This window comes from Nicotiana tabacum, chromosome 11, assembly GCF_000715075.1.
Source record: "Nicotiana tabacum cultivar K326 chromosome 11, ASM71507v2, whole genome shotgun sequence".
Classification (NCBI taxonomy): Eukaryota; Viridiplantae; Streptophyta; class Magnoliopsida; order Solanales; family Solanaceae; genus Nicotiana; species Nicotiana tabacum.
In genome coordinates this window covers 96,938,679-96,963,250 of record NC_134090.1, presented here as the reverse complement: position 1 = coordinate 96,963,250, position 24,572 = coordinate 96,938,679, and the positions used below count along the sequence as shown (strand labels likewise).

The following is a 24,572-nucleotide window of genomic DNA, read 5'->3' as shown; positions in this document are numbered from 1 at the left end:
GAAAAATTAAGTAAGGAATTTGCCAAACTAATGGGGTGTGAATTTGAAATGAGTATGATGGGTGAGCTTAATTTCTTTTTAGGCTTACAAATTAAACAAAACTCAAATGGAACTATGATCCATCAACAGAAATATGTAAAAGAATTGCTTAAGAAGTTTAAAATAAAAGAATCAAAGGAAATCGATACTCCTATTGCAACAACCACAAAATTGGACATAGATGAACCTGGTTCATCTATTGATCAGAAGTTGTATAGGGGAATGATTGGTTCACTTTTGTATCTACTGCTAGTAGACCTAACATTATTTTTAGTGTATGGCTTTGTGCTCGATTTCAAGCAAATCCAAAAGAATCCCACTTGACTGCTGTCAAGAGAATATTGAGATACTTGAAAGGCATCACTGACCTTTGCCTTTGGTATCCAAAAGGTAGTAATTTTAACCTAGTGGGATATGCTGACGCTGACTATGCAGGTTTCCTTGTAGACAGGAAGAGCACCTCAGGTATGGCACACTTTCTTGGCTCATGTCTTGTGTCATGGGCTACTAAAAAGCAAAATTCAGTGGCCTTATCTACTCCTAAAGCTGAGTATGTTGCTGCTGCTTCATGTTGTGCTCAATTGTTGTGGATCAAACAATAATTAATGGGTTTGGGAATTGATGTTGGTTGCATCTCTATTTTTTGTGATAACACTAGTGCTATTAGTATGACAAAGAACCCGGTTCATCATAAGAGAACTAAGCACATAGATGTTAGACACCATTTGTTGAGGGACAACTATGAGAAATGCTTGATCACTGTAAAGTTTTGTGCTACTGATAAGCAGATTGCTGACACACTACTACAAAAAGGCCTTTTGCGGCAATTATTTAGCGGCAATAAAGCAACGGTCGCTAATAAATTCTTTAAGCTTAAATATTAGCAGCATATGACCATTAGCCAGTAAAAATATCCTTTTACCGGCAATAAAAAATAATAGCTACTAAAAATTACTAATTTAAATTAATCTTTTATTATTTTAACAATCCCTCCCGAAAAAGAGAATCTTTCCCTCCAATTTTTTTGGATACCTTCTATCGTTTCCCTCCCCAATTAGAAAATAATAGAACGACAAAACCTCACTCACTCCCCAGTTGAACGAAAAATAATAAAACATCGAATCCGAAATCGCTACTGAAAAATCCTAACTCGCTGCTGCGTCAACGGCAGCCCATTTTTTCCCCAGATAAATTCTGTTCTCTTCGATTTACAATCGATTTACAGTAGAATCGATTTATAGAAGAATCGATTTCTATCTTGAATCGACTTCGCTGCCGAAAAAACCTAACTCGCTACTGCGTCAACGGCAATGTGATTTACAGTGTGTCAACGGCAGTGTGATTTACAATGTGTCAACGGCAGTACGAGTGCGTCAACGGCAACCCATCTTTTTCCAGGTAAATTCTCCTCTTCGATTTACAATCGTTTTACAGTAGAATCGATTTACAGTAAACTAACTTCTCTTCTTCCAATCGATTTACAGTAGATTTTGTATTGATGTTGGTCGATTGATTTACAGTAAATCAGTTCCCAACTCGTTGTTGCGTCAACAGCCTGCCGTAGTGCCCGTCCATCTTCTACCCCTGTTAAATCAGCGTTTGCAATCGATTTACCGTAGATTTTGGATTGATTCTTGTCGATTCATTTGCAATAGATTCTGTGTACATTAATCTGGTAAAAGTCATGTTATTATTTGGATGTAGAAAATCCTGATTTAGGAAGTTTGTTTCGGCCGCTTATCTCTTATATCTAAATTTCTCTTATGTTATAAACCAATTTTTGGGAAAGAAACTCATATAGTTGCCGAGGTTAATGTTCTTTTACATGGGATTCGTGTTCTGTATGAAACAATGTATGTAGCATGGACAAAGATTTTCAGATCCTTTAATACGCATGGACGCCCTTTGTTACTTTAAGAATGACCTTCAAATGGTGTAAAACAGGCCCTCGGCTATTCATATATTAGATTGAACTTTGTTAAGTGCTTAGATAAAGAATATAAATATATAGAGTACCGCTGAGATATCTTTCTGATTGCAAAATCTATCTACTGCCAAGACTTATTCTTTTCCTTGTTAAAGGTCCATGTCATGGGTGTGAGGTTTGCTAGAGCAGCAGTTATGAATAATCTATAAATTAGTGTACTATTGAGTTAAAAGAAATAGCATTCTTGCAGTAATTTGTAAATGATTATTTACCAGATGATGTTAGAAAGGAGATATTGGACCTTGGATTTCCTGACGATGGGTATAATTATTTAACTCACTTGAGGGAAATAAAGAATACTGGTGGCGGCTCTGCTTATTATGAGAATCCTAAAGCTAAGCTTAATGAGCTTCCACATGATGTTAAGGTTCGTTAATTCTATTGAATTATTGTATAGACGCATTTGACCTATAAAATTAGGACGTTATATTTTTTATTTTTAAAGCTTCACTTTTACTTTTTCTGCCTCAATATGTTAGCTTTGGTTGAATATTTAGTCTAATTCATTAGTATATATAATTATGCAGAATTAGTATTGTGAGTAACATGGTCCGCGAGGATTCATATATCCGACCCCAACTTGTTTGAGACCGAGGCATAATTGTTGTAGTAGTATTGTTCTGTCTTATGTCATTGTACAGAGTTAGTAATAAAATGTCAGCTTTAATTGAATTAGTTTGATTTTTCCATCTGATTGGCACCTGGATATATAAAATCCTTTATACCATTCTGCTCTATTTGAGGTTCTATGAATATTTTACTCATCAAAATTGTACCTTTCTCGGCCTTTTGGCTCGGATCTGGGTAGTATTTGTTCTTACCAGTATACTCATCTAAAGGGAGAAAAGCGAAGAATGATTAATGAATTTTAAAGGCGTTAGCTTTGTGGCTTGTTATTTTAAGTTAACGAATTTTTGGTTTTGGCTAGGCATATGATGCTTCAAAAGTCAAGGTTGCGAAAGTGAATGACGATTACAACGAGAAATCTGTATACAATGTGGCAGCCAAGACAGTAGGGGTAAGAGTTCAGAAGGCATTGGATCCTGAAGTTGCCGCCTTGCTCGATGACAGTGATTTGTCACATTTTGGGTCCGATGTGGAGGATTTAGAATTAGAGGAAGATTTTATGATTAAGGCCAACCTACACGATGGAGCAGTTAATGTGGAACTTGATGACAATTTAAGCTTGCCAGAGAAATCGAACCTTGGTAAAGTAGGACGCAATGATACAGCTGGGCATGTACAGAGAAATGAGGCCAAGTTTACAACTTTTGAAGAGAAGCCAAGAGCACGCCGCCTTCTGGATGAACAGTTTGATCTGGTAAGCAGTTTGTTCTCCTTTTTTACCTGTACAAATACGCGAGGTTATTATTTTCCTAGCCTGATCACAACTTACAAGAGAGCAATTACTGCAAATAAAGCTAGCTAAAGAGACCATAATTATGTTATAAGAGAACCTCAGCCCGTGTAAATGTTCTAATTGGTATAATTTGTCTTTTCTCTGAAAATGTGGTCCTGGGCCTTCTGGAGTGTTGCTCATCTTGATATTCATTGGGTTACTTTCTACATACTACCTCGCACTAGCACAAGTATTGAGTAGCTTTTCCCACGATGTCTTAGTTGGATGGGAAGAATTTACCTAGTTATGGTGGGAGTCTGCAGGGAATTGTAGAATAGTGGAGGTGCGCTGGCTCGGCAATGCGAAAAGGAAAAGAAAAACGAATTTATCCAGTAAGGCGTTCGAATCTTGATTCTGAAGGTTGTTACTCCAACCCTTTGACCGTTAGGCCCGCCCCATTAGGTGTAAAATTTCAGTATCTGCCTTAAGAGCATTTTCCCAAGACATTGTTTCTTTGAAAAGTTTTATTTCTCCTTTGTTCGTTTTGCTTGCTAATAGAGGCAATCTAAGCAACCTTTTGTCTCTTATCATGGTAATTACTTGTAGAAAGATTTATTATTATCCTTTTTCAGCATCAACTAATACAACTTCAGATACATACAAATGACATGTTTTCAGCTGAGATTGAGTTTATATTTACGTTTGTGTTTACACGTATTAGGTATTTCCACTAAAGCTCTTATCTTCTTCCCTCAGACTGTACTTCTAAGTTCTAATTAGTCCATCCTATTAAGATTTAGACTGTTACTATTTGAAACTTGAAATAGTATTTGGAAATAGTGCAGTTTATGTTTGCTTAACTCTATTGTTTTTCAGCAAGCTGTTAGACTCATTCCTTGACCATTTTTGTTCTGATGTCTGGTTTCATATCACAGTGTGTCTGTTCATTGGGCTAGAAAAAATCGTAATCGTTTAGTGATGTACTGAAAGAGAAAAATAAGAGAAAATAGTTTGTTTTACATCATTGAAGCCATAAGCATGTACTGATTTGTAGGTTTAGCTTTACATTTTATTTTCATTTCTAAGTTGCTTCTAGGTTTTAGCTTATTTGGTTAAGCTTATGGTGTGCATAGTAGTTTGGTCATTTTCTATTTTTGTAGTAATTTAGCAGAGTTTGCTTTATTAGGATTTATAGACGTTCCTTGTTTAAATTTGGAGTCTACTTGCTTTTAGGTAGGAGAATAAGAATAATAATATAGTCTGCTTGGCGTAGGCCTCCTTGTAAATTTAACAAAAGTCTTGAGGGTCCTTAAGTCTCTTGTATGTTTTTAATTCACTAGTGAGTTGATATTATGTCTGCCTATTTAAGATAATGTCTGCTTGTTCTCTGATATTGTTTAATTGTCTTATCACTGTCTTGCATCTCACCTTTTCAGCTTGAACTTCAAGAGTATAGCTACTTTTTCTGTTAAGGTTTGTCTATTGGGTTTTGAGAGCCAATTTTACCTTTTGTCAGCACCATAGCAGTGCAGATCAGGATTTATCTATCTAATCTCCATAGCAATATTAGACTAAAGACGTATTACTAAGAAATAGACCAAGTCACATACCGAGGGATCAATGGAGTGGTCTTGTCTCTTATTGGCTTTCTGATAAAGCTAAGGTATGAACCTTGAAAATTCTGCTAATCTTCTCAATTTCATAGCGTTTTTATTTTAGTTATGCTCAATTTTTATTTATGATTTATAAGATATAGTTTTAATATTTCAATGACAGATACGTATCCAAGCAAATAGAAACAATAGGGCCAAGCAAACGATGCCTCACACAGGAAGATCCAAAAGTATTGCTACTTTGATGAATGAGCAGGTAAACTTGTGAAAATTACAAACTATAATATTTTAAACCTTTTTTTGTCACTCATATCTGATACCATTTTTGTTGTATTAGGCTGTAAATGGGATTGAGCCTATGCGAGAAGAAATTTTCTTATTAACTCATAAAAAACGTAAGGATGGTAGGCCACTGGATGATGATTCTGTCAAGACAATCGTAAGATTTATTCTTTCTTTTATTTTGTTGGTTTGATGATTCCATCAAACAATGTGCATTTTTTCCTGCTCATGATTTCCAAAATTGATTTATTGTGTATTCTATGGATAGGAAATGATAAATGAAAGGATGAGCAATAGTGAGAGATCTACTGAGCAACCTCATCGTAGTGCTGCTCGGGAAGGAGATGTGTATTCTCAGGTGTTAGGAAATGAAAAAAGTGGGTATGTTCGTGGTTTAGGACTTGGTCCAACTCCTTCTGTTCTATGGGGTAGTAGGTCTTCCTTAGAAAATATCATTGCAAATGATTCTTCTAATGAGGTTATACAAAGGTTAGAACAAAAGATAATCGAGTTAAAGGAGAAACAAAATGAAGAAATGAATATGATGAAACAAAATCAGGAGATGATGCAATCAGAATTACTCCAAATGAGACAACTCATGCGCAAATATGCTCCTAATGCATCTATGCCTCAAAGTAGCAATGACACCTCAGGTGAACAGGTAACTCCATTTAATAAGCTTTAGACATTTTTAATAAAATTCTAATCATATAAAAGTGTTGTTATCTAACATGTTAATGTTTATTAGATCCCTGATGCTAATAGTGGACATGAACGAGTACCACAAACATCAAGGATGCCTAGTGTTGCTGAAAATTCTCAACCTTCTCATCCTACTGCTCATCTTTGTCCTTTCGTCGCTATTATTTGAGTTTTCCTCCTTCGATTTTTATTAGTTTTTTGTTGTATTTAGGCTTACCTTGGATGCTTCTTGCTTTTATATTTCCCTCAGTGTTATTGACGTCGCATTGGTTGTGAGAATTTTTAGAAGTACAAGACATACTAGCATGTGTTGAACATTTCGATTATAGCCTGCCTAGGAGTTTCCTTTCTTGTAAACAAGGAAAGAAAGTAGCAGACAACTTTAAATATATTAGCTATGTGCTATTTAAGTTTTTCTATTTTGATAGGTTTTTAGTTCTCTGTCCTACACTTTTGCGCATAGTTGGCCTTGCACTGTTTGCTCCAAAATTCGTGTGACCTCCAGTTGTAAATTGATGAAGTTTTTGCATGAAACCAAATCCATGCCACTGATACACACAGGGTTCTGAAACAGATGCATTTCTGTCCTTGGTTATTGCTGAATATTATCTGGCAGCGTGGTCTTTGAAATTGTCCAAAGTCATTTTCATTAAAGAAAAAAGGTGCATTGATGATAAGCAAAGCATTGAAACTCTGTTTAGAAGTTACTGATGAAAGTGAAGCAGTTCATTAAGCAGGAGAACATGAAGAAGTCCTTAATAGCTTCCAGAAACAAACAAGAAACTAACACTTTATACTACAGGAATTAAGGAACATCTTTAAGCAGCTACTGTGTGGATTTAATAGTTTTAGGAAAAGTTTATAAAACAATGTAAAAAGCTTAAACTATGAGCTCGGATACAAGGTAATGTTATAGAAGGGTACACATTGCTGTTAAGATAAGATAGTCTAAAAGACTGTAAAGATTAATCCAGAGTGATGATTGTCTTTCTTTATTTTTGGATAAAGAATCAAGAGTGATGATTAACTAACCAATGCTGTCAAAGGGAAATAATCAAATAGATCAGTAAATGTTTTCCAGACATTAGCATTGCCGTACCTGTCAAGAAAATAAAATGCTTTACATATCAGTATCAGCTGTATACAAGAGGAAGAGAATACACAAATGACCACACCATGTTCTTTCACTATGTAAATTAATGTTTTATTGTACTAATATAACCTATCTTTCTTCAGTAAGTAAAACAGTATTCTATAGCAGCTGATTCTAAATTGAAGGCTAAGAGACAAATTCTTTGATACCTATCATTGTTTCTGTTTTTCCTATAATCTAATAGCAGCATGTTGTTGTTTGAGTTCACACACTAACTCAAGATTATGTGGTTTGAGACAGCTTTATTTTAAGTATGTGTTTTCTGCAACATCAGAAAACCCCGTCTGGTGCCATTGGGGGTTGGGCTGCCTATGCAGCTGAACTAACAGTATGTTTGACATTAGAATTTGAGAAATTAAAAGGCGGTTCTTGGCATTTGTGCACATGGAGATGGACCCTATTACCTTCTTTTTATCTTGTACTACTACTACTACTTGATACTCTTTTTTGACTAAGTAGTAACTGTCTATTACTACTTGGGATGGAACAGTGTGGGAAGGATCTTTGTAGGGCTTCTAAACTCCGCGTTGACAAATTGAATTGTAATATAGAACAACTTGCTTGGCATCAGACTTGAATATAAATATAATACGCTCTGTGGTTTTCCTGAACTGTGTTTGCTTAGTCTTCTTGTTTTTGGAAGTGTTCACCAGTTTTTGCTCCTTGACAGAGTGAGTAGTAACACGAGACAATTATTTTTCCAGTTATTTAATAGCAAGTAATTTGCAGTTATTCCTTGATAGAGTGAGTAGTAACTTGACATATAGATTGTTGGAACATTTTTGTTCTTTCGATATTCTTTTGACACAATTATTTTATAATTTCAGGTCATACTGTCTTATGTTGGATAATTTAACGGGTGAAAGATTTCAAAATGATGAAAAGTTGCGGAAATCATTTGAAGACCATCGTTTGGATTAGCTATATAATGACATTAGCTATTTAGTCTAAACAATATATTTTTATGTTTTAAGTTAATGTGATATTAATGTTTTTGATTAGTACTTCCTTTTGTTTGTTAAGATTAATGAGATACATTATGTTTTTTTGAATTAATATTAATATATTTTATTATTTGAGTCATATTATGTACGAATGTAGTAGCTGTCATTAATTATGGCTAAACTATTTATAATTGATGTAAAACAAAATGCCGTTAAAGATATTGACTTTCAGCGGCAATTTAGTTAAACATATTAGCCATTAGAATGGAAGCTAAAAGGGCAAATTAAGATGTTTTCAGAAGGGATACTATGGCCATTTTAATTGCTACAAAATAATTGCCTTTAAAGATGTGAACTTTTAGTGGCAATTATTTTTAATTTAGCGGCTATAAAAAATAGAAGCTAAAGTAGTATAATTAGCCGTTTGGATTGGATTTAGTAGCCATTATAATTGCCACAAATGATTGCTTTAGCGGCAATTATTTTGAATGTAGCGGCTATAATAATGGACGCTAAAGAAGTATAAGTAACCGTTTTGGATTGGATTTAGTAGCCATTATAATTGCCGCAAATAATTGCCGTTTAAGATAATAACTTTTAGCGGCAATAAAATGTACCGTTTACCAGTTTTTGCGAGAATAGCCGCTAAAGGTTTTGCCGACCCCAGTTTCAGCGGCAAAAGGCTAATGGCTGGTAAAAGATATATCGGCTATTATTATTGCCGCTAAAGCCATTTTGTATTGCCGCTAAAGGTCTTATTTGTAGTAGTGACATCTTTACAAAAGCACTGAGTAGAGGGAACTTTGAAAGGAACAAATTAGAATTAGGGATGATTAAGATCACCTAATGGAACCAGTTCAAAATGCACAATGAAAAAAGTTATATATATTGTTTAGAAAATCTGGAACTTGTGTAAATAACTAGATTAATCTATGCTCAGTCTCATACTGTAAATTATATACTCCTGTGCCATATGTTAATATGACTCACTGATCTCTAACAAAATTTTCTCTATTTTGGCAAATTGAGATATGATCAAGAGGATTCTCAGTGAAGAACCTGGTTCATCAGTACTGGTTCATCTGAATAATGAGGTATGTTTTCTACACTTTGCAAAATTTAAAATACTAATATTTAATTCATGAGCAGAGTCCTACCTACGTCCAAAAACTTCAAAAGCCTATCCTTTTAAGTTGGAACCAGTTCCGTTTTCAACAAGAATCCTCACCGTGTTAAAATGCCTAGATTCTAGGGAAGCCTAACCGCCTATTCAAATTGAAATTTCAGGGTGATTAGACTTCTATTTCACTATTAAAAGCTGTTGTTATGTATTAATTACCCTTCTCCTTTAAATTCATCATCACCACCACTGCCACTCTCCCATAAATTCTAAAAACCGTCAAACTTTTCTGTCTTCTCTTCTCTTTTCTTCCAAAATTCAAACCACCCATTTTTCACAGAATTTAGAGAGAATGACTAACCCTCAAGATAACCCCGGTACACCTCCTCCACCTACCCCCTCCGATTCCTCCACTACTCCTCAACCCAGAACTACCCCTCAACCTAGGAGAAGGTGAGTCAAGATGCTTGCTCGAAAAACGGTGGCTACAGTTGCTCGTTCAAGGAAATTAAATGCACAGTTAAAAGCTAGCAAGCCCAATATTCCCAAAATTCTGATGATTCATTCAAGTCTTCGAGTGAGGGGGAAGGAACTGGGTCTTCCGATTCTGAGCAGGTAACATCTATGCAAAATCCCTCTACTGAGGTAATCTCTGATTTGGCTGAAAATTTGGAAAATCGATTGTTTTGGTTGGGTCTGTTGTGGATGTGGAAACGATTGAGTCAAGAAGGAGATGAGGTAAAAATAAAAGAGAAAAAGAAAAGGAGAGTGAGGATGTGCGTAGTGATGAAAGGGAAAAAAGGAAAGAAGTGGCTGATTTTTCGCCCACCTTTGAAACTGTTAAAATGGCTATCTGTGGAACTGAACCAGAAATGGTGGTAGAAAGTAGCAAGAAAACAAGGGGAAGTAGATCATGGGAAGCTGCTGAAGGACTAGTTAATCTTGGCAAGCATACAGATGAACCTGGTTCATCTGTTGAAGAAATACTAGCAGATCTTCTGAAAAAGGTAGGTGATAGTTATAATCCCAAGAAAAAGAGAACTCCAAAAACAAAGACCCCTCGAACAGCAAGAGCCAACAAGAAAAGGAAGGTTGCTCCTTCTGAAACTACTAAAACTCATCTACCAAAAGGAAGGGCCACAAGGAGCAAGCTGAAGCCGTGACGACTCGGCCAGTCGTCTCATGAGTTACCGCTCCGTTTCCCCTATTTCTGCTTTATTATGTGTTACACCTTGTGTATTCAGCGTTATCATGTTGTAAATGGGCTAATTCGATAGGAAGATAATTTCTATGAGATATTTAAATGATGTGATAGTTATACGTTAAGATTGGAAGTCATTTGAGTTGTGATTAAAAATTCGACAAAGATCGCCGCAAGTTACGGGTTTAAATTTCACTGGAATTTGGATAAACTTTTAATGAGATTTTCTCTCAATATACTGGGAGTTATGGTGTGTTATACCTACCGAATCGAAGGTCTATGAGTCTAGTTTCCAACGAAACAAACCGTTCATTAATACGACTTCAGAGTAGAGAGATATTAATATTTTCGTACAGGGGTGCACACTGTTACGGGAACAGTGTGCCTAGTCGGGTTTAGTCAAAATTTCTTTATTTAAGTCAATTTTTAAAACAGAACCCCTGCGTTTTATCCTCTCCAAAACAGAACCTAACACCTAGGGATTTCTTCTCAAACTCCTCCCATCCATCTAGCCAATGATAACAACAATTTAGTCATCTTCAAGATGGAGAACACCATGGTAACTTCGGAATCGTGAATTCTTCGGTGTTTCACTTTTCATAGCAAGACTCCGCCTTGAAGTAATTTTGAATTTTGAGTAATTCTGGTCACATAAGGTATGATTTAACTTCCTCTTTGATCTTTGTAAACTTCTACCATAAGAATTCCTAAGAAATGGTTGAAACCTCTATAGAAATGTTCTTGATTATTTTAAGAAACCTCTCTTAATATGGCTTGATTGTTGGGGTTGTTCTATATGGTTTTATTGTGTTGTTTGGATCTGTGAAGACATGGATGGAATTCTGTCGACGAGGAGATGTAGTAAAGTAAAATTTGGTGGTGTGTTGGGGGGAAATTAATCTACAAAAGAGTCTACAAATTCATGGCCACAAGTTGTTCGCGTAAATGTCTAAATGAAGAATTATATAAGCTATGAGCTTGAATTTGATTTTGAATGGTTCGTATTATGTAGGAAATCATTCCTAAGGCTTTCGAGGTCTCGGAAACAGTATATAACTCCATCGACAAGGTATGTAGGGCTTTCGCTATACTTTTCGGCATGACTAGAATTCGAATAAACGTTTATCGAATTGTCTCGTCGGATTCGAGTTATTTCACCTTCAACTGATAAATATGCTTAGACCTGATCCTTTCTCATAGATTGCTTACTCTAGAGGATATCTATGAATTCTCAGATTTTCTTGTTCCTTGCTTAAAAAGAACTAGAGCCTTTTTACTCGTTCTCCTTTCGACGTTCATATAAATCATGAATAAGTAACACTTACTTCAAAGGTATTCATAATGAATAACTCTCATGTTCTTAGTACTTGTTGGCTCGTAGTAACAAAAATTAAATATTTTAGCAACAACCATGATAGTCGAGGAATAATGATGGTAGGCCACTTTGACTCTTCTTAGAATACGTCTTTTAAGGTTGGTTTCGCATTGCACCTATATAATTCATGATTTAGTATATGTATGTATTTACTTTCATTACCGAGCCGCACTATAGACGGTCGGGTATGACACATATTGTGTAACCACTGATCAGTTGGGATTACCGAGCTTCACGTGGTCGGGTACGATTCTACCGAGCCTTTATTATGGCCGGGTATGTTATGGATATTATAGCCCCATGGAGGGATTTATTATTATATAATGTGATATATTATAAGTAGCAATAGTGAACGACGATTTTACGAGCATACATTTATATCCATGTTGAATTTTAGTTTCCTATCGAGGATAGTTTTAGAATTCAAATTGTCTCTATATCTCTTCTCTTGTTAATTAAATTTTTCATGTTACACTTGTCTCCCTACATATTCAGTACATATTTCGTACTGACGCATTTTTATGCGATGTGTTCATGCCCACAGGTTCGGATAGACAGAGCGACGTGCCTCCTCAGTAGGACCCCCAGGATCAGCGTTGGGTTTCACACTCCACTTCTTCGGAGTTGCTGACTTTGACTCCATAGGTACTATTACAGATGTATATGTGTGGTTTTGGGCATGTCGGGGGCTTTGTCCCGCCCTGTTGAGATTGTCTTACACTCTTAGAGGCTTGCAGACTAGCGGTCATTGTATATATATATTATTCGTATGGCCCTATCGTCCTCCTGGATAGTTGTTATACTGTTATTGTAGCCTTGTTGGCCTCTTCTGCCTGCAAGTTATTATATTTCAGATCATATCTCATGGTTGGTTCGCTCGAGCCTTCGGGCATCGGGTGCCAGCCATACCTCCCAAGGTTGGGGTGTGACAAACTTGGTATTAGAGCAGGTCAATCCTAGGGAGTCTGCAAGCCGTGTCTAGTAGAGTCTTGTTTATGGTGTGTTGTGCACCACACTTATAAACATGAGGCTATTAGGCATTTAGGATTATTACTTTCTTCTTGATCTAGATCGTGCAATAGAGCCTAATCATAAGTGTTCATTCCTAATTCTCTTTTTGTTTACCTTCTCAGTGATGCCTAATACTACGAGACGACAAGTGGCTATGAAATTTATTCAAAGGTTGGATGAGGAGGCGGGAGAGGGCATAAGTCAGGTGCCACCTGCTAATGTAGATCAACATGAGCCACAGAATGAGGCTGATTCTCAGGCTTCCGGGGCAGTACCCCCACCACCCCCGAAAGGGCGTAGAGGAGCTAACATACCTCCAGTCCCTCTCCTAGTTGTTCCTGATCAGGACCTAGACATGCGGAGTGCTGTACAATTGCTGACTCGAATAGTGGCCTCCCAGGCCCAACACCATACCCTCGGTATTGCTGATAGGTCCGTGAGTGCGAGAGTTCGGGACTTTATCAACTTGGATCCTCTAGTATTTATAGGGGTTGATCCTAATGCTGACCCACAGGATTTTCTGGATCTTATGCAACGGACCTTACAAATTATACATGCCACGGATATTGAGTCAGTGGAATTTACTTCTTATAGACTACGTGATGTTGCTGTGACATGGTATGAGACTTGGAAGCAGACTTGGGGGCCTAATGTGCCACTAGTGACTTGGAAGGAGTTCTCTGAGGCATTTTTACAGCAATATTTGCCAATCGAGCTTCGAAGAGCCCGACGAGATAGGTTCTTACACTTAGAACAAGATAATATGAGCGTTCGGGAATATAGCATGTAGTTCAACTCTTTGGCTAGGTATGCTCCTACGATTGTTGCTGATATGAGTGATCGAGTACATCAGTTTGTTAGTGGTTTGGGGGCACATTTGATAAATGAGTGCACTACAGCTTCTCTAAACCAAGGAATGGATATTTCCCGTATTCAAGCATATGCACAGGGTCTAGAGGATCGCAAGAGGCAACAACGAGCCAATCGAGAGCATGATAGAGGTCAACAGAAGAGGGTGCGGTTCGCAGGTAACACATGAGAGTTTCGAGGTGGATTTAGGCCACAGTTTCCCCGGTGTCAATCTTATCCGGTAGCCAGTGCGCCGCCACAGTTTCAGGAACAGCGACATGATCGGACCACTTATTCTGGTCCAGGTCAGAGTTCACGTACCCCAGGTCCACAGTTTAGAGGTGAGTTCAGTCAGATGAGGCCTCAGTTTCCTAGATGTGATCGATGTGACCGAAATCATTTTGGACCATGTCGCCAGGGTTTTGATGCATGTTATGCATGTGGACAGCAAGGTCATATTATGAGACATTGTCCGATGACAAGTGGAGTGGGTATGACTCAGCCGGCGACATCTGCATGGGCATCTTCTTCTTCTTCGGTACGTCGTCCTAGGCAGAGTATGCAGACATCAGCTGGCAGGGGTAGGGGAAGATTTGGCATTTCTAGTTCAGGAGGTCAGAAGAATCGCATATATGCTTTATCGAGTCGTTAGGATTTAGGTCATCTCCGGACGTGGTTACAGGTATACTATCCGGTTTTTCTATCGATATGTATGCCTTGATAGATCCTGGTTCTACATTGTCGTATATCTCCCCCTTTGTTGCTAGTAAATGGGATAGAGAGCCTGAATTGTTGCATAAGTCATTTGAGGTATCTACGCCAATGGGTGAGTCTGTTGTAGTTAGACGGGTATATCGAAGTTGTGACGTGAAGATTCATGACCGCCATACGTTAGCTGATTTGCATGAGCTAGAAATGGTTGATTTTGATATCATTATGGGTATGGATTGGTTGGTTTCTTGTTATGCCAATGTAGATTGCTGGACAAGGATTGTTCGTTTTAATTTTCCAAGTGAGCCTATTATTGAATGGAAAGGTGATGCTGTAGGGCCTAAGGGAAAGTTTATTTCTTACCTTAAAGCTCGAAAGATTAATTTGAAAGGGTACATCTATCATTTGGTACGAGTGCATGATATGGAGGTGAAATCTCCAACTCTTCAATCGGTTCCCGTCGTGAATGAATTTCCTAATGTATTTCCTGATGAACTTCCTGGTCTTCCTCCAGAAAGAGAAATCGACTTGCTATTGATATGCTTCCAGATACTCAACCAATATCTATTCCTCCATACAGAATGGCTCCTGCTGAGTTAAAAGAATTGAAAGCCCAGTTGAGGGATCTTCTAAATAAGGGCTTTATCTGGCCCAGCACATCTCCCTGGGGTGCACCAGTGTTGTTTGTTCGTAAGAAGGATGGTTCGTTAAGAATATGTATTGACTATCGCCAGCTCAACAAAGTGACTATCAAGAACAAGTACCCTTTACCCAGAATTGATGATTTGTTTGATCAGTTGCAAGGTGACAAATATTTCTCAAAGATTGACCTTCGATCCGGCTATTACCAATTGCTAGTTAAGGAGAGAGATATTCCGAAAACGGCTTTCCGGACCCATTATGAATTTCTTGTGATGTCTTTTGGTTTTACTAATGCGCCAACAGCTTTCATGGATTTAATAAATCGGGTTTTCAAGCCATTTTTAGATATATTTGTAATTGTTTTCATTAATGATATTCTGGTATATTCTCGATCAGAAGCAGAACATGAGGATCATTTGCGTGTGGTGTTGTAGACTTTGAAAAATCAGAAATTATATGCTAAATTCTCCAAATGTGAATTTTGGTTGAATTCAGTGGCTTTCCTTGGACATATCGTTTCCGATGAAGGTATTAAGGTAGATGGTCAGAAAATTGAAGCAGTACAAAACTGGCCCAGACCCACAACTCCTACAGAAGTTCGTAGTTTCTTGGGCTTAGCTGGTTATTATCGGAGATTTGTTGAGAACTTCTCTTCTATTGCTGCTCCCATGACAAAATTGACACACAAAGCCATTAAGTTCCAATGGTCTGATGCATGTGAAAGGAGCTTTCATGAGTTGAAGATATTGCTTAACATCAGCACATGTTCTAGCACTTCTTGAAGGATCTGAAGGTTATGTGGTATATTGTGATGCATCCAGGGTTGGATTGGGATGTGTTCTAATGTAGCATGGAAAAGTTATTGTATATGCTTTGAGGCAGTTGCAGAAGCACGAACACAATTATCCGACTCATGATATTGAGTTAGCAGCCGTTATATTTGCCTTGAAAATATGGTGTCATTATCTTTATGGTGTTCATGTGGATATCTATACAGATCACAAAAGTTTACAATATATATTTAAGTAGAAAGACTTGAACTTGAGACAAAGGAGATGACTTGAATTGCTGAAGGACTATGATGTGGATATTTTGTACCATCCGGGCAAAGCGAATGTGGTAGCTGATGCGTTGAGTCGCAAATCCATGGGCATCTTGAAGCATGTAGAAGTTGGGAAATTAGAAATGACTAAGGAGATATATCGATTGGCTAACCTGAGTGTGCGGCTACATGATACAGGTGACCAGGGTGTAGTAGTCCAAAATATTGCGGGGTCATCACTGGTAGCTGAGGTAGAAATGCGTCAATTTGAGGATCCAGAGCTAGTCAAGATTAAAGAGAGCATCCCTTTTCAGAAGAAGCAGTTGTTCGAGCAATCTGATAATGGAATTCTAAAATATAAAGGCCGATGGTGTGTACCTAATGTTGGGGAGCTTCGCAAGCAAATTATGACAGAGATGCACCAGTCTTGGTACTCAGTTCATCCTGGTTCAACCAAAATGTATCATGATCTTCGTCAGCTATACTGGTGGAACGACATGAAGAAAGATATAGCCACATTGGTGGCTCAGTGTCCCAACTGCCAGCAGGTTAAAACTGAACACCAGAAACTTGGAGGGCTACTTCAAAATATTGAGATTCCAGCTTGGAAATGGGAATCGATTAATATGGATTTCATTACAGGATTGCCCAATTCTCGTCGTAAGTTCAATTCTATTTGGGTCATTATGGATAGGCTACGAAATCAGCTCACTTTCTCCCGGTTAGGACCACCTATTCAGCTGAAGACTATGCGAGCCTGTATATCAAGGAAATATTTCGGCTACATGGAGTTCCGTTTTCTATTATATCTGACAGAGGTGCCCAATTTACAGCTAATTTCTGGAGGTCTTTTCAAGAAGGTTTGGGTACTCTTGTTAACCTTAGTACATCATTTCATCCGCAGACCGACGGACAAGCCGAACGCACTATTCAGACACTCAAAGATATGTTGCGAGCTTGTGTCTTAGACTTCAAGGGAAGTTGTGAAGATCATTTACCGCTTATTGAGTTTGCCTACAATAACAGTTATCACGCCGGTATTCAGATGGCACCTTATGAGGCACTATATGGGAGGAAATGCAGATCTCCTATTGGATGGTTCGATGTTGGCGAGACAAAGTTGCTAGGACCTGAATTGGTACAACAAGCTGTAGAAAAGGTAAAGTTGATCCAGGAAAGGTTGCGTACAACTCAAAGTCGACAGAAATCATATTCAGATAACCGACGTCGAGACTTGGAATTTGCTGTGGGAGACTGGGTATTCTTGAAAGTGTCGCCTATGAAGGGTGTAATGAGATTTGGTAAGAAAGGAAAACTCAGCCCTAGATATGTTGGGCCATATTAGATTGTTCATAGAATTGGGCGAGTAGCCTACAAACTTGACGTGCCACCAGAATTAGAAGCAATCCATCCGGTATTTCACATTTCCATGCTTCGGAAATTCTTAGGTGATCCTTCTTGCATCAGCCCTATCGAGGATATTGAAGTTTCCGAGAACTTGTCATATGAAGAAATTCCTGTTGCCATTCTTGACCGTCAAATCCGTAAGCTACGGACTAAAGAGGTAGCCTCAGTAAAAGTACTTTGGAGGAGCAATAATGTAGAGGAAATGACATGGGAGGCCGAGGAGGACATGAAGTCCAGACACCCTCATTTATTTGAGTCTTCAGGTGATATGCTTGAGACAAATATGGCAGGTGTTGCACAGATATCAACCAGTGACAACTGAGGTAATTAAGTTACGGCTAACCTTCTTATTATCATTATTGTATAAGTAAATGGTGGTGTGAGGCCAAGTTGATGTTATTATGATGGTGTGTAGCCCTATGTGACCTTAAATATGTATGTTTGGGCTGATGACAGGTTTTGGATAGTCCTATTTATAGGGGAAACTCTGGCAAAATTTTTTTTCTAAAAAAAATTCAGAAGTTAGGTTAACCGTTAACATTCGAGGACGAATGTTCTTAAGGAGGTGAGAATGTTACACCTTGTGTATTCGGTGTTATCATGTTGTAAATGGGCTAATTCGATAGGAAGATAATTTCTATGAGATATTTAAATGATGTGATAGTTATACGTTAAGATTGGAAGTCATTTGAGTTGTGATTAAAATTCGACAAAGATCGCCGCAAGTTACGGGTTTAAATTTCACTGGAATTTGGATAAACGTTTAATGAGCTTTTATCTCAATATACTAGGAGTTATGGTGTGTTCTACCTACCAAATCGAAGGTCTATGAGTCTAGTTTCCAATGAAACAAACCGTTTGTTAATACGACTTCGGAGTAGAGAGATATTAATATTTTCGTACAGGGGTGCACACTGTTACGGGAACAGTGTGCCTAGTCGGGTTTAGTCAAAATTTCTTTATTTAAGTCAATTTTTAAAACAGAACCCCTGCGTTTTATCCTCTCCAAAACAGAACCTAACACCTAGGGATTTCTTCTCAAACTCCTCCCATCCATCTAGCCAATGATAACAACAATTTAGTCATCTTCAAGATGGAGAACACCATGGTAACTTCGGAATCGTGAATTCTTCGGTGTTTCACTTTTCATAGCAAGACTCCGCCTTGAAGTAATTTTGAATTTTGAGTAATTCTGGTCACATAAGGTATGATTTAACTTCCTCTTTGATCTTTGTAAACTTCTACCATAAGAATTCCTAAGAAATGGTTGAAACCTCTATAGAAATGTTCTTGATTATTTTAAGAAACCTCTCTTAATATGGCTTGATTGTTGGGGTTGTTCTATATGGTTTTATTGTGTTGTTTGGATCTGTGAAGACATGGATGGAATTCTGTCGACGAGGAGATGTAGTAAAGTAAAATTTGGTGGTGTGTTGGGGGGAAATTAATCTACAAAAGAGTCTACAAATTCATGGCCACAAGTTGTTCGCGTAAATGTCTAAATGAAGAATTATATAAGCTATGAGCTTGATTTTGATTTTGAATGGTTCGTATTATGTAGGAAATCATTCCTAAGGCTTTCGAGGTCTCGGAAACAGTATATAACTCCATCGACAAGGTATATAGGGCTTTCACTATTCTTTTCGGCATGACTAGAATTCGAATAAACGTTTATCGAATTGTCTCATCGGATTCGAGTTATTTTACCTTCAACTGATAAATATGCTTAGACCTGATCCTTTCTCATAGATTGCTTACTCTAGAGGATATCTATGAATTCTCAGATTTCCTTGTTCCTTGCTTAAAAAGAACTAGAGCCTTTTTACTCGTTCTCCTTTCGACGTTCATACAAATAATGAATAAGTAACACTTACTTCAAAGGTATTCATAATGAATAACTCCCATGTTCTTAGTACTTGTTGGCTCGTAGTAAAAAAAAATTAAATATTTTATCAACAACCATGATAGTCAAGGAATAATGATGGTAGGCCACTTTGACTCTTCTTAGAATACGTCTTTTAAGGTTGGTTTCGTATTGCACCTATATAATTCATGATTTAGTATATGTATGTATTTACTTTCATTACCGAGCCGCACTATAGATGGTTGGGTATGACACATATTGTGTAACTACTGATCAGTTGGGATTACCGAGCTTCACGTGGTCGGGTACGATTCTACCGAGCCTTTATTATGGCCGGGTATGTTATGGATATTATAGCCCCACGGAGGGATTTGTTATTATATAATGTGATATATTATAAGTAGCAATAGTGAACGACGATTTCACGAGCATACATTTATATCCATGTTGAATTTTAGTTTCCTATCGAGGATAGTTTCAGAATTCAAATTGTCTCTATATCTCTTCTCTTGTTAATTAAATTTTTCATGTTACACTTGTCGCCCTACATATTCAGTACATATTTCGTACTGACGCATTTTTATGCGATGTGTTCATGCCCACAGGTTCGGATAGACAGAGCGACGTGCCTCCTCTGTAGGACCCCCAGGATCAACGTTGGGTTTCGCACTCCACTTCTTCGGAGTTGCTGACTTTGAGTCCATAGGTACTATTACAGATGTATATGTGTGGTTTTGGGCATGTCTGGGGCTTTGTCCCGCCCTGTTGAGATTGTCTTACACTCTTAGAGGCTTGCAGACTAGCGGTCATTGTATATATATATTTTTCGTATGGCCCTATCGGCCTCCTGGATAGCTGTTATACTGTTGCTGCAGCCTTGTTGGCCTAGGTTATATATATATATATATATATATATATATATATATATATATATATATATATATATATATATATCGTGTTGGGCTCTTCTGCCTGCAGGTTATTATATTTCAGATCATATCTCATGGTTGGTTCGCTCGAGCCTTCGGGCATCGGGCGCCAACCACACCTCCCAAGGTTGGGGTGTGACATTATGCTTCGTTATGCGTGTTTTATATGATCGAGTTGGAGTGGATTTGGTAAGAAATGAGACACTTAGTCTCTTTTGAGAAGGTTCAAGTTGGAAAAGTCAACCAGATGTTGACTTGTGTGTTAGAGGGCTCGGATGAGAGTTCTGATGGTTCAGTTAGCTTCGGGAGGTGATTTATGGCTTAAGAGTGTGATCGGGATTGCTTTTGAAGGTCCGGTGTAGAATTAGGCTTGAATTGGCGAAGTTAGTATTTTGGCGATTTCTGGTTGTTAGGCGAGATTTCGATCCGAGGGTCGGAATGGAAATCCGAGAGTTGCTGTAGCTTTGTTATGTCATTTTTGATGTGTATGCAAAATTTCATGTCATTCGGACGTGGTTGGTTGGGTTTTTGATCGAAAGCGTATTTCGGAAGTTTTTAGAAAACTTAGGCTTTAATCCGATGAATTTTGGGTAATTTGATGTTGTTTGAGGTGTTTTGATGATTGGAGCAAGTTTGAATGAGTTTTTAGGATGTGTTGGTGTTTTTGGTTGAGGTCCGAGGGCCTCGGGTGAGTTTCGGATGGTCAATCGGACCATTTTTGGCTTTGAGAAGTTGCAGAATTGGCTGATCAGATGTTGCAGGTTTTAAGCCTTCGCGATCGCGTAGGGCCCATCGCAATCGCGTAGAAGAATTTTGGGTTGGCTTGAGTTTAGCCTTGGCATTCGCGTTTGAGGTCTCGCATTCGCGGAGGGCTTTGATCTTGTGCTTCGCGTTCGCATGTAGTGTTTCGCGTTCGCGTATAAGTATTTGGGGGTCCAGTGGTTTTGTTCTTCGCATTCGCATTAGTTGGGTCGCGTTCGCACAGGTCTAGGAAAGCAAGCATCGCGTTAGCAGTGAAGCCATCACATTCTCATATTGTATTTTTGGAGTCATGGAATTTTGCTCTTTGCGATCGCGAGGCTTGGGCCGCGATCGCGATGAAGGAATACCAGAACTGGGCAATAAGTTTATAAAATATTTCATCCGCGATTTTGAGCCATTTTTCCACCATAGTTGATCATTTTGAGAGGTCTTTGAGGGAGATTGAAGAGGGATTCAAGGAGAAGTTATTGGAGGTAAAATTTATGAACCTAAAACGTGATTCTATTGTGAAATTAACCTAGAAATTCATGGAACCTGAGCTAAAAATGGAAGAACTAGGGCTTGGGATTTTGAACTTTTAAATTGGGATTTGAAGGACTATTTGAAGTCGGATTTGAGAACTTTTGATATGTATGAAATCGTGGGAGGATAAGGAACCCGTTGGTGTAAAAATTTCTGAGTTTCGAGAAGTGGACCCGAGGCTCGGGTTTTGCTAATTTCGGGATTTTTGATATTTTTCGATTGTTTTCGCTTGGGCTTTGTTCCCTTAGCATATTGTGATGTATTCGTTCTGATTTTGGATAGATTCAACGCGCGTGGAGGTTGATTCGAGGGGCAAAGGCGTCGCAAGCTAGAGTTGTAGCCGGTTCGAGGTGAGTAATGGTTGTAAATGATGTTCTGAGGGTTTGAAACCCCGGATTGCACATCGTAGTGCTATATTGAGGTGATACACACGCTGGATGATGAGCGTGGGGTCTTTTACTACTGGGGATTGAGACTTGGTTCGTCCCGACTGATGATTTTACCGCGTATTTGACTGAACTTATTTGTTATCATCTTGATTTGGGCTAATTGCCATATGTGGGCTTCGTGCAAACTATTTGAACCCTTCGGGGATTCTGACTGATTTTCCTCACTATACTTGTTAAAAATCATATCCTCAGTCATGTTTCTATCTGTTTTAAATGATTCGAGCTGGTTTTATCATACTATTCCTAAATGAGAGGAATTTGTGGGCTGAGATCCCTATCTTCTATTATTGTGCCCGAGAGGCTGTGAGGTTAATGACTGAGAGGGGTTGAGAACCCAATGGTGAGGATATTATATATGTTATGGATCGGGTTGCATGCCGCAACAATACTTATATGGATCGGGCTGCACGCCACAACAATATAACGCTTGGGCTGTAGGAGCCCCTCCAGAGTCTGCACACCCCCAGTAAGCGCAGTCGACTATCTATATAGATAGGGTTGCACGCCGCAGCGATGTATGGATCGGGATGTACGCCGTAGTGGTTATTCTGATTTCTGTTATTATGAGAGATATATGGGTCGAGAGCTGAGAATGAGCACTAAGTGATGAGAGTGAGCCCGAGGAGCTGATACTATTCTGAGTGATTGATACTGTGCCCGAGGGGCGGATTTCTATTTGTTATTTACCTGCTAAATTTCCTGATTTAAAGAGATTTCACTTGACTTCTTCACTGATTTACTGCTTTACGTGATTTTTACTGCTTTGATATAGAATTGCTTTGTGCCTTTACGTGTTTTTATGGTTTCAACCATTATTTATAATTATTACTCACTGGGTCGGAGTACTCACATTACTCCCTACACCGCGTGTGCAAATTCAGGCATCACAGAGTCCGCTCCTGAGTGCTAATCTTCCCGTCCAGGCAGTGTTTCGGAGATCATGAGGTAGCTGTTAGCGTCCGCAAACCCCGTGCCTCCCTTATCTTATCATTTTCATGTTCTTAGAACTATTGTATCGGGTTTAGTGATTAGTAGACTGTATCAGGATTTCTCTTAGTTGCTCATGACTTGTGACACCTCGGTTTGGGCTGTGTCGGGATGGATTTTACTATTGTTATCATTAATTCCGCAAATTACGGATATTATATCATGCTTTAGAATTGTTTATGATATTTAACTGTTTAAAAGAGGTGTTCTGTTTTGGTATGGCTGGCCTTGTCTTTACGAGAGGCGTCATCACGACTGGGTTCGGGAATTGGGTCGTGACAGAAGCAAAGTGAGGAGTTGGAGAAATCAATTGAAGAAAGTAAGAAGAAAATGATGGACAAAGGGAAAGAAAAGGTGGCAGCTGTTGAGGCTGTTGATGTGGATGAGATGGACCCGATCCATCAAGGTGAACATGTGACTGTTGAGGTGGAGGTTCAGACCCCAAGAAAGCCAAGACTTCCTCAAATAAGTCTTCATTTGTATCTAAGTCTGCTGAACCCTCTACTTGGCTAAACGGACGAGGTCTGTTGTGAAAGCCAAGCAAGTGAAAATTACTGAAGAAGAAAACTGGAGTGGTGAAGAGGAGGATGAGTCTAATAATGAACAGGACAAGCTGGCCAAGTTTAGCAAACGCACTATCTTGAAGGGCAGACTCTTAAAGGACTTGAAGGAAGAAGGGATGGTTCTACTGCTTGAAAGGCTAGAAATACAGGGGTGGAAGGACATGGTCCTTCAATTAGATGGCAAACTGGCCAGAAATGAGGTTATTGAATTCATGGCAAATGCTGAAGTAAAGGATGGAAGGGTCACCAGCCTAGTAAAGGGGGTTCAAATTTCCTTTGATACAACAAAGTTGGGTGAAATCCTTGGTATACCCTCTGAAGGGTATGATGATTACACAAGGCCAAAATGGCCCAGCTTGGACTCCCTTCCTACTGCTCTAGCCATTACTAGGAAATTCTGTGATAACAAAGAAGTTAGTGAGCCAAAGGATGTTTATAGGAGTGAAATGAAGCCAACCCACAAGGTCTTGTTTGAATTCGTCAACAAGTGTGTGCTGACTAGGAAGGAAAGAAGGCACATTGCCAACTACATGGACTTGGTGTTGATGGAATGTCTAGATAGTGGGTGGTGTAAGCACGTGATTTTTGCTTCACGAGCAATCACTCCTAAAGGAAAACAAAAAAATAAAAATAGTGACGAATGATTTCGCTGTACAATTTTTCGATTTTTTTTCCGTGACATGTGTTATTAGTCGTTTGTAGGTCTGTCCATTTTGCATTTTAATCATTATCAAACAAAATACAAAAAAATATGTGTCATTAAAAGAAAATTCAAAATATATATGCGTGCATCGTCCGTTTTAGGTTGTGATTTAACTCACTTAAACATTTTTATTTGGTATGATAACTATGTTGAAGTGCTATATTGTTATTTGTTTTAATTTCATTTGTTTTATTAGTTATTTTTATTTTTCTTTAAATTGGAAAACAAAAGAAAGCTGAAATCAATTTGGGCCCAAAAAAATAAGACAAAAACAGGCCCAAACCAACGATCTGACCCGGTCCAAACCAGGCCTGCCCTGACCACCTCCCGAAACGACGCCGCATCATGCGTCTGATCTGGGCCGTTCAAACTCTCG

The 24,572-nt window shown here is 38.4% G+C and overlaps 1 protein-coding gene across 4 annotated transcripts; it reads left to right on the top strand.

The window, feature by feature from the left end:
- The first annotated feature begins 3,210 nt into the window (after positions 1-3,210).
- LOC142166322 (uncharacterized) lies at positions 3,211-8,198 on the top strand. 4 transcript variants are annotated; one of them, XR_012696655.1, is made up of 7 exons: positions 3,211-3,347; positions 4,882-5,028; positions 5,142-5,234; positions 5,316-5,417; positions 5,529-5,921; positions 6,009-7,786; positions 7,943-8,198. XR_012696655.1 is itself a non-coding variant. In XM_075225310.1 (7 exons), exons 4-7 carry the CDS (start codon positions 5,184-5,186, stop codon positions 6,129-6,131), a joined length of 669 nt encoding a protein of 222 aa, XP_075081411.1. In that variant the 5' UTR covers positions 3,215-3,347; positions 3,689-3,757; positions 4,882-5,028; positions 5,142-5,183; the 3' UTR covers positions 6,132-7,936. The 4 variants fall into 4 exon arrangements, 3 of the variants coding, with proteins under 3 accessions (XP_075081412.1, XP_075081410.1, XP_075081411.1); XM_075225310.1 differs by lacking the exon at positions 7,943-8,198 and adding an exon at positions 3,689-3,757 and having other exon boundaries at positions 3,215-3,347; positions 6,009-7,936; XM_075225311.1 differs by lacking the exon at positions 6,009-7,786.
- Positions 8,199-24,572: the final 16,374 nt, after the last annotated feature.